The sequence below is a fragment of the Panthera uncia genome (assembly GCF_023721935.1).
Source record: "Panthera uncia isolate 11264 chromosome A3 unlocalized genomic scaffold, Puncia_PCG_1.0 HiC_scaffold_12, whole genome shotgun sequence".
Taxonomy (NCBI): Eukaryota; Metazoa; Chordata; class Mammalia; order Carnivora; family Felidae; genus Panthera; species Panthera uncia.
Genome location: NW_026057579.1, coordinates 20,545,791 through 20,555,818, shown reverse-complemented (window position 1 = coordinate 20,555,818; position 10,028 = coordinate 20,545,791). Strand labels below are relative to the sequence as shown.

General features: G+C 50.6%; 1 protein-coding gene across 2 annotated transcripts in view; it reads right to left on the bottom strand.

The window, feature by feature from the left end:
- ADCY3 (adenylate cyclase 3) overlaps positions 1-9,827 on the bottom strand; it is an 88,848-nt gene extending 79,021 nt beyond the window's left edge. For both annotated transcript variants that reach the window (XM_049652460.1, XM_049652458.1), the window contains exon 1: positions 8,951-9,827. In XM_049652460.1, the coding sequence (XP_049508417.1) occupies positions 8,951-9,625 (675 nt within the window). In that variant the 5' untranslated portion in view covers positions 9,626-9,827. The remainder of the gene's footprint in view (positions 1-8,950) is intronic.
- Positions 9,828-10,028: the final 201 nt, after the last annotated feature.

The window sequence follows — 10,028 nt, the reverse complement described above, 5'->3', positions numbered from 1 at the left end:
AAGAAAGAAAGAAAGAAAGAAAGAAAGAAAGAAAGAAAGAAAGAAAGAAAAGGAAGGAAGAAAGAAAGAAAGAAAGAAAGAAAACTACTGGCCAATATCCCTGATATACACAGATGCAAAAATCCTCAACAAAATACTAGCAAAACATATTCAATAATACATTAGAAATATCATTCACCACAATCAAGTGGAATTTATTCCAGGGATGCAAGAATGGTTCAATATTTGCTAATCAATCAACACAATATACCACATCAACAAAATGGATAAAAATCATATGATCATCTCAAAGACGCAAAAAAAGCATCTGCTGAAATTCAACATCTGTTCATGATAAAAACTCTCAACAAAGTGGGTTCAGAGGGAACATACCTCAATGTAATAAAGGCCATATATGAAAAATGCACAGCTAACATCATACCCGATAGTGAAAAGCTGAGTCCTTTTCTTCTAAGATCAGGAATGACACAAACATGTCTACTCTTGCCATGTTTATCCAACATGGTGCTGAAAGACGGAGCCATAGCAATCAGACAAGAAAAAGAAATGAGGCATCCATATGGTCAAGGAAGAAATTAAGCTGTATTTGTAGATGGGGTGGGGCATGGATGCTCTGGGCTAGGGAACTCCTCATCTGGGCTCCTCCCTAATGCTAGGTCCTAAGCCCACTTCTCTGGATTCCACACTTTCCTTGGGCAAAATGCACCCTCTCTGTGGTGATGGGGGCCATTTAAATGCTAATGATTCCCAAATCTGAAACTCTAGATTTCTCTTCTAAGCTCCAGATCTTGAACACAGGGCCTGGTGTTCAATAATTACCCACTGATGGCTCAGTCGGTTGGGCATCCAACTTCGGCTCAGGTCATGATCTCATGGCTCGTGAGTTCGAGCCCCACCTTAGGCTCTGTGCTGACAGCTCAAAGCTTGCAGCCTGCTTTGGATTCTGTGTCTCCCTTGCTCTCTGTCCCTCCCCCATTCATTCTCATTCATTTATTCATTCATTCTCTCTCTCTCTCTCTCTCTCTCTCAAAATAAACAAATATCAAAAAAATTTTTTTTCAAATAATTACCCACTGAATAATCTGATAGTTCTACCCAGATGTCTCATGGACACCTCAAACTGAAGTCCTCTTCTCTATCCCACTTCCATGTTGGTGGATGGCTCTCATGGCATCATGCCTGGATGATTTTAGAAGTCTCCTAATCAGTCTTGGCCTCACTCAAGTCCACCAGAATGACTCTTCTAAATGCAAATCAGATCCTATCTGCCCCTGCTAAAATTCCTACAATGGACCCCATCATTGTAGGAATAAAGGCCAAAAAATCCTTTAGCCTTTCTGCTATCTGGCTTCTCTGCACCTTGTCTCTCCAGCTCCTATCACCCACTCATGCTCCTGTCACATAATAATGCTCACCAGTCCTGACCAAGTGAGAACCTCCTAGGACTCTGACTGAGAAGCCCCACTCCCATTACTCCACTTAGCAAACTCCTACTCATCCTTCAAATTCCAGCTCAATGGCCAGCTCTTTAGAAGCCTTCTGGTTTCCCTAGGTAGGTCCTCACTAACAGGACTTGCACCATAGCCCATGAGCTCCTTGAGGAAGGGGCTAAGTTTTAGACATTCTCTGTATACTCTGACTAGATCAATGCTTACTACCCTGATGAAATGTTTGATAAGTGATGGAAGGAATTAAGTTTCTCAAACTACAGGAACAAGCAGAGAAGGTGGGATGGTAACAGCTCCAACTCTGCTCAGCCATTCTCCTAAATGATCTCACACAAATCATTTTTGTGCAAGGAGATTAGAATTAGGCCAACAGGATATCTATGACTCATTTTTTGGGCTCCTAAAAACCCTCCTCTATTGCTGCTTTTCCCTACACAAGGATATAAACAAGTGGCAAAGGAGTATTGATTAGCACCCCTGAAAGGTTTTATATAAATCTTTCTTTAAAAAATCATTTTTGGGGTTCCTGGGTGGCTCAGTGGGTTAACCATCTGACTCTCGGTTTCAACTTAGGTCATCATCTCCCTGTTTGTGAGATCGAGCCCCACATGGGGCTCTGTGCTGACAGCATGGAGGCTACTTGGGACTCTCTCACTGGCCCTCTTCGGTTCGTGCTCTCTCTTGCACTCCCTCTCCCTCTCAAAATAAATAAACTTAAAAAGTAATAATTCTCAAATCACTCGGCTTAACCCTAAAACATTTCCCCGATCTTGGATCTAGCCAAAGATTTATGAAACTCTCAATGAGTTGATGGGAAAGGAAATAAAGGCAAAACCAGAGCAGGAATGTACATATTCAACATTTACAGAGCGAAGTCACAACCAAGGCACCACAAAGGGCTGCAAAGGAATTCTACGATCAGTCTTAACCTCTCCTTGAGGCAATGACAACCTGTTAAGAAAGACAAATTTGACATGTTTCTGAAACATGTACATGAGCAAACTCCCACCTCCTGGGAAAGGAATACAAATATCAAAGCCAGGCTGCTGATCTAGATGATGTGTGGAGAGAAAGGACCAGCACTGGTGCTGGGGTTGTGGTTGGATGCAGAGACCGCTTCCCTGTAAATTGGCACAGTGCCCTGGACAGAGCAGGTCTGCACCCTTGACAAGAGGATTCTTCTCAAAAATATAATGCATGAAAAGCTCACGCAAATGAACTATGAGCCACTGTCTTTTTTTATGTGCACTGCAGTTTCTAAAAATTTCTGAAAAATCATAGAAATTATGGATTTCACAGAGAAGCAATACCTTAAAGAAGTTATATTATGCCTTGCTCTGGACCACATTTCTAACTTTTGAAGCATCCTGTGGTCACATGGTATTTTGGTATCCCACCCAGACTCATGGATTTCTTTAACCCCTTCTCCCTAGCATCCCCCATGTGTCCCCTGGTTTGGTAGGCAGCCTCAGAGGATGTCTGCTCTCCATCCCTTTCCTCCCTGTATGCACAGGCCACTCTCACATCAAGGGGTAGAAGGTCCCCTTATCTTGCATCCAGGTTAGCGTGACCTTCTTTGACCACAGTGACCAGTCTAGCCTCTAAAAACAACTCTGGTAGCTGCCATTTCCTCCCAGAGACCACCACACCTGTGAGGAAATCCAAGCTAACCACGTGGAGAGGTCATTTAGAGGAGCTCCAAGGCTCCAGGCCTCCCTAGAGCTTTCCAGCATAGTGGTCAGCTGAATGCCAATGGCTGAATGCAACAGCCCAGGCGGTCAAGTGAGTGACCCCAGCCAGTGCCACCTGAAACACAAAAACTGTCCAGCTGACCACAGTCAACCCACAGAATAAGATAGTAAGCTATTATTCTGAGGTTGTTACAGCAATAGATAACTGAAACACTTAGTAAATTGGATACATTTATGTGCGGTAAGGCCAAAGAGAAGTGGGCCATTCCACATTAAAGAGTTTCCTAGAGAATCAAAATATCCAAACTAGTTTTTATCAAACTCTGGCCAAAAAGGTTTTTAGAATGCAATACCACACCCCATCTTATACTAAATGTAACTTAATATTTTCTTGATGAATGGGTCATCACTGCAGAGACATCAGGAACTACACTGTCCTAGGACCTAATGAAATCTCCAGAAGTCACAGAAGTATGTAGGCTTTTGGTTGCAACCCCCATTCAATCTCTGGACAGCTATATGCCTTGATCAGTAGCAATATGCCTGCCCCTAGAAACACCTCATCCTCTGTCGCATAGCGCCTTCTAAGGGTTGGGACCCTATCCCTGCTGGAACTTTATCTCAACAGGTCTGAGGAAAGACAGTCTAAGGGGTTCTTTTATGTTTGAAGAGAAGGAACTCTGTTACCTCACTGATCTGGGTTTGAATCCTGATCTGCCACCTGCTCGCTATATGGCCTTAGACCAGTCATGTCACTTATACACATTTCAGTGTCCCCATCTGTAAATGAAAACAATATCTACCTCTTGCTGGGAGCTACTTACCGGAAACACAGCAAGAGTTCAGTGAATGAGGGCATCCTGTCTATACTCCATATTCAGTGGGCCTGGCCCTGCACGTGGGTGTTCCCCCTGAGCACACACACAGCTGAGCGTTGGTCAGGATTACACCCACAGAAGCCTGTCATCAAGAGTGCATATCAATGGGGTGCCTGGGTAGCTCAGTTGGTTAAATGTCCAACTCTTGATTTCAGCTCAGGTCACGATCCCAGGGTTGCAGGCTTGAGCCCCGCATGGGGCTCAGCACGGAGCGTGGAGCCTGCTTAAGATTCTCTCTCCCCATACCTCTCTGCCCCTCCCTTATGCTTATTCATTCACCACATTCACCATGCTCAGTCTCAAAAAAAAAAAAAAGTGCCTATTAAGAGAACACAGTGGAGGAGGGGCCAGGGAGGGAAGGTCTGAATATGTATTCAGGGTTGGAACACCCCAGGGGGTTCAGCGTACAAACGTGAAGGAACTGGAGAACAAGAATGACCTTGGAGTCCTAGGAAGTCCACCTCAAGGAGCATCCACCAGGGCTGTTGGGCAGACCAAGTCCAGGGGCCTACGTGTGTGTACATCCTGGAGTTTACAAAGCAAGCCTGGGGGCGGGGCAAGGGGAGACCCGGGCATGGATGTTGGGGTCCGACTGGCACTGCTACCCAGTCCCCCACTACTGGCCCAGCCCCAGGCTCTAGTTTACTCTCCAGGAAAACCAGCTAATGATAAAAGTGGCAATTTAAAATAAACATGAGGGATCCGATATTCACGGCCAAACATGAGTGAGGTAACGTGGTGAAAGTCAGGACCCACTGCATATGCACGACAAGGACGTACTAGAAAAGCTGTTCTCACACACAGGAGGATCAGAAAAGGCCACACACACACACACACACACCCGGGATGGGATTGAGGGGGTGATTTTCTGCAAAGTTGTTTCCATGTTCAATAATGCACTGTTCTTCCACAGCTGGATTTGATGCCTCCCCGTCCCTTCTACACCTTTCCTTAGTATTCTGGTCCTAAAACATGCCCAGCTGTGCACACGGCGCAGAGGGATGACCCTTCTGTCCCACTCTGGGACGGTGGCTTTGCCTCCCCGCCCGTTTCCTGCACACCTGCCTCTCTCACCCTGATGCCTCTGGTTGCTCAGAGCCCCCCAGCCTGCTGTCCTCCTGCCCCAATTCATCACATTTCATCTCACACATACCCACCCAGCCATGTCCCCACCAGGAAGAGTCCGTCATGGCCTCTCCCCTCCTTGTATCCAATTCCCAGGGGGAGACAGGGGGGTGCCTGCTGTGATATTTTAGGGCCTCCCACCTCTTGGTACCTTTCTTCAACACCACTCAGCAAACGCGTTTCGGGGCGGCCAGAGAAGCAGGAAGAGGCTCAGAAGCCTGCATTCCAGAGGAAGAGAGGATCTCAGGGAAGCCTCTGGATATGTCCTGCCCCCTCTCCCCATCATCCCCCCTTCTCACTCAGCAGGGACCCCTCCCCCGTTATCCAGCCCCTCCACTAACTCTCAACCTCCCTGAGCCTCAGTTTCCTCATCTGTAAAATGGAGCCAGTAACATCCAGAATCAAATGGGATGATGTATATAGAACCCTAAACTCCAGCCTGTGGATGAAGGAGTCTGGAAGCATCAGCCCTCTCACACAATATCCCTCCTATAGCTGCCTCCAGCCCCCCCGGAGCGGAATGTCCATCCATGGGGTGAATGCTGTGTGATGTGTACATGTGAAGGAATTACACATCCCCGGCATATCGTGTTCCCATTTGTAAATAAAGGTCTTAACAGGCTATTAATTCCAAGAGAAAATTTTGCTCTCAAACAGCCTTTCTGCTATGAAATAGTTTTCAAATATTGCTCCTTGCCCCTAACCAGTCACAGACTCTTTAACAACCCCGCCAGAAGGGAACAGGTTGTGTGGGCGCATTGAGGGTCTTGGGAATCGCCACTGGCCTCAGGAATGCTCCCTACCACCTTAACTGCGTTTTCTGCCCATCCCCCCTTCCCCCATCAGCTGCTGCCTAGCCCTGCCCTGGACCCCATCCTGCTCCATCACATCACCCTAAGGGGCAGTTTGGGGCAGTAGAGGGCAAGTTGTGCCATAAGAGGAGGGTGGCGCCAGGACCCAGGCAAGGGGAGGGATGTGCGGAGACCCCACTAGCTGCAGCTTGCTCCCCCCAGCCCAGCTCCCCTACACCCCCCAGCCTCGGACTGGGATTGTCTGATTCCCATTACCCCCAGACCCCACAGCCAGCAAGGCCCATACTATTGCTCAGTAATCTTCACTCATCCACTAATAAGTGAAACCCCAGCAACACCCCAATCCCACACCCCATCTGACAGCCCGGCTCGACCTACTTTTCTGGTCAGAACCCCAACCTTCCTGACTCCTAGGAGAAGAGCCCAGGGCAGGCTGGATGTCTTGCCGCCGACATTTCAGGCTACCCTGAGGTCTCCCTGTCCCTGTCTATCCCCTACCCCCCACTAAAGGAGTATGGGTTTGAGAGCACAAAGGGTGCAGAGGAGGAAGCCATCGACAGTGAAAATGCTTCTTAGTGCCGGTGGCAGCAGCAACAGGAGCATTCCCAAAGCCCCCAGACCCAGTGCCTGCTGGAACCCAATTCACCGCCCCCTACCGGCCCAGGAGGGAGTCACTGGCTGGATCCAACAGGTGATGGGCAAAGAAAAAGAAAAGGGGAGTCTTTAGGCAAGAGAAGGAAAAGCACGGTGGTGCTGGGGTCTGGAGAACATTCCTGGGGTTACCCTAGTTGGGGATCCGGCTGTCCCATTCTCACATCTCCGTCCCATCCTACCCTTGATCCCAGTAGGTAACATGGGCCCACAGGAGCAGAGGGCAGGTGGGTGTTGCTTCATTACACAGCTGGAGGAGAGATATATCCAGTGTTCTCCCCACAGGGCACACAGCCACCTGGGGCTTAATTTCCACCACATTCAGAAATACTGAATGCAGGGACTCTGTGACTTAAGGAAAACTTGGGCAAGTGGGTCTGGGAACCCAGGCACCTTTTAAAAAGGCACATTAGTTCCAAACAAGTGACTCAAACTTCTGGAATGCAGCCCACTGAAAGCTGAGGCCTCCTGCATTCTATCTCAGGCTCCCAAATGGACCTTGAGAGGGACCTCCCCCTTCCCCTCCATTCCGAAAGTCACATTCAGGGCACTGCTTCCATGCCAAGGCCATGCTCTCCTGGGATGCTAATATTGTTATCTTCTGTTTATTTCGTTTTCTTTTTTCCCGGTTTCCTAATCTTTTGGGTTTTTTGTCTCTTCTTAGCAGCACCCAAAGGATACCAGCAAATCACGAGTTTAGTGGCTGGGCTCCAAAGGGGAGAATTTGTTCTTGCTCTCTTAAGGGACAGCGAAGCATATGGGAAACTCCTGTGGTCCAGGGGCCCAGACAGGGAGGAAGATGCCAGAAGTGACTGTTTAGTAGAAAGTAACGGTTCTGAGTTGGAGGTCAGACCCCAAAGGCTGCCATGCCCACCGGCCTGTCTGCTCTGAGCTGTGCTTCCTACCATTTCCAAGCAGGAATGACCCCTGCCCCTCTTCCCCAGATAGCTTCCAGCAGGACCCTTGACTGGCAGAGGCACAAGCTAAAGCTCACGGACTCAAAAGTCAAGGTAGCAATGGCCTATTGTCACTTTATGTGAACAGGGCATCGGGAGAAAAACCAAGGGAACTCTTGGTGTACTCATGGGGCCCGTGCGCACCAGCCCGGGGCTGGGCTCCTGCAGAACGCACAAGGCTTCCTGAGAGAGGACCCTGCATCAGCAGGAAAAAGTTAAAACAGAAAACCTGTGTTTTCCTCTAACCAAGTGGGAGGCAATGGGACGGCTCCCTGGCGTTCTTGCATCAACCCCTATGGCACTGCTGGGCCTATGGAGACTCAGCTCTCAAGCCCAAGAGACCATGATAATGGCTTTGGCAGAGATGTAGCCAGCATCATGACATAGGAGGAAGAGCACTGGAACCGGAATCGAGAAATGGACGCTCCAGGCATGTGATCACTGTAACTACTTATGTAGCCTCGAACAGGGCACTTTCCATCTCTGGGCTCACGAATAAAGGAGGCAGCAGGTAGGGCACAAGACTGTGGAACTCATTAAGCCCCACAGGCTCCTCCAGATGGGTTAGTAGATAAACTCAGATGCTGAGAATCACACCTCCCAGTCTCTATAGCCCCTCACCGCCTAGCCAGGGTCTTGGCTCCTGGCAGGAGCACGATGCGATTAGTTAAGTGGTGGCCCAAACTCCACCCCTTCCAGCAGAACGTGTCCTCAAAGAACTAGCAGACCCTCCACTACCGTGGCCAGCACGACTGTCCCCATGTACGTCCCCATACCTCCCAACTGCTCTACACACCGTGAGCTCCCAGCGGCAGACGCAGGATCTAGGACCATCACACCTTTGTGTTTCTTAGGGCATCTCTGCCCACATGCCCTCTGATCTTGATAACAACCACTTATGCAGACATACGGTCCCCATCCGACAGAGGGGTACTGAGTCCACACAAGTCAGTCAACTGCTGAAGCTAGTCAAGGACAGGCTGGAGACCAGAGGCTAAGGGAACCCTCCCCTTCCCCATAAGAGGTCTTTCTCTTGGAGATCAAGGACAGAAGCAATGACCAGGACGACGCTGCCTTGGAACCAGGCCTAGTGGGCCTTCCTGCTGCCCACCTGGGCTGGACACGGGTGACAGAGTGGCCCTGAGGCCCAATGTCCTGACATCCTCCACTCCCTCAGGCCAAGCACAGAGAAGCTCCAGAGAAACTCCAGAGGTTGAGAGAGAGACGGTCTTTCTGTACAAGCAGCCCAGAGCCCCGGAGGCACTCCCCCAACATATGTTGACTCAAGGGCAAAGACAACAATGCCATCCCACCTTTGAAACTGGTACCACCTCGCAGGAGAGCTGGTGGGAAGGGAAGCCCCTGGGTGGGACTCAAGGCGGGACTCACCTCCCTCAGCAAGTGCCTGCCTTTCAGCCCATCCTGCTGCTGCTGGGCCACGGTGACCCCCAAGACGAGTGTGTGCACAACACAGGAGACCACGGAGATGATGACGATGGGGCTGAGGCTGAGGGGCAGCGTGATGAAGAAGGAGAAGACAAAGAAGGTCTGCCAGCCCACCGTGTCGCTGGCCGCATGCGCGCAGGCAAAGTTCAGGCCCAGGTAGGAGAAAATCTGGGCAGTTATCAGCAGCCACAGCAGGTAGGGCACCACTTTCCGGGTGACGCGGTCGGGGAGCAGCCCCTTTTTGCAGAGCACGAACAGGAGGATGTCCAACAGCAGTCCCATCCCAGCGACGACCAGGGGAGCCAGCTTGTCGCTGGAGTAGACCACCGCGCACATGACCACCACGTAGCAGTCGAAGAGGGCCGCAAAGACCACCAGCACCAGCAGCGTCTCATGGCGCTGCCGTTTGAAGTAGGTCTGGTACAAGTTCTCCAAGGACTCGGGCACGAAGGTCAGCCGCATGAATCGAGGCAGGCAGAGGCAGGATCCTGAGTTCCGGACAGAGATTTCATGGGTCCGGCCCACCCCGCGGTCGGGGTCAGAGGGCAGGCTGACCGAGTATTCGGCGGAGTACTCAGCCGAGTACTCGGGCTCGGAAAAGCCCTGGTTCCTTGGCATCCTGGCGACTGTCTGCTTCTACCAGTCCAGGAGAGGTGGACCGGGATCAGAGGAAGGGCTCTGGAACGGGCCACCTACCAGGGCTCTCGAGGGCCGGCCACCTCCAGCAGGACGCAGAGCAGGTCTCCAGGGCACAGGCAGCGCTGATCTGGAACTTAGAAGGACAACGCCAAGTAGATACACGGCTCTTCATTCCTATCTGTGGTTTCTCGTGACCCATCCTACCCCTCCCGAACGAATCGCTGCTGCCCGAGGCTCCGGGACCAGGGCCTTCTCCAGTCGCCCCCACGCTCACGCCACCACCGGACCACCCACACACACACATACCTGGTCCCGTCCTCACCAGTTTCCTGTCTGTGGCTTGCCAGAGGCCCGGCCACCTCTCCATCCCTCACACTCCGGG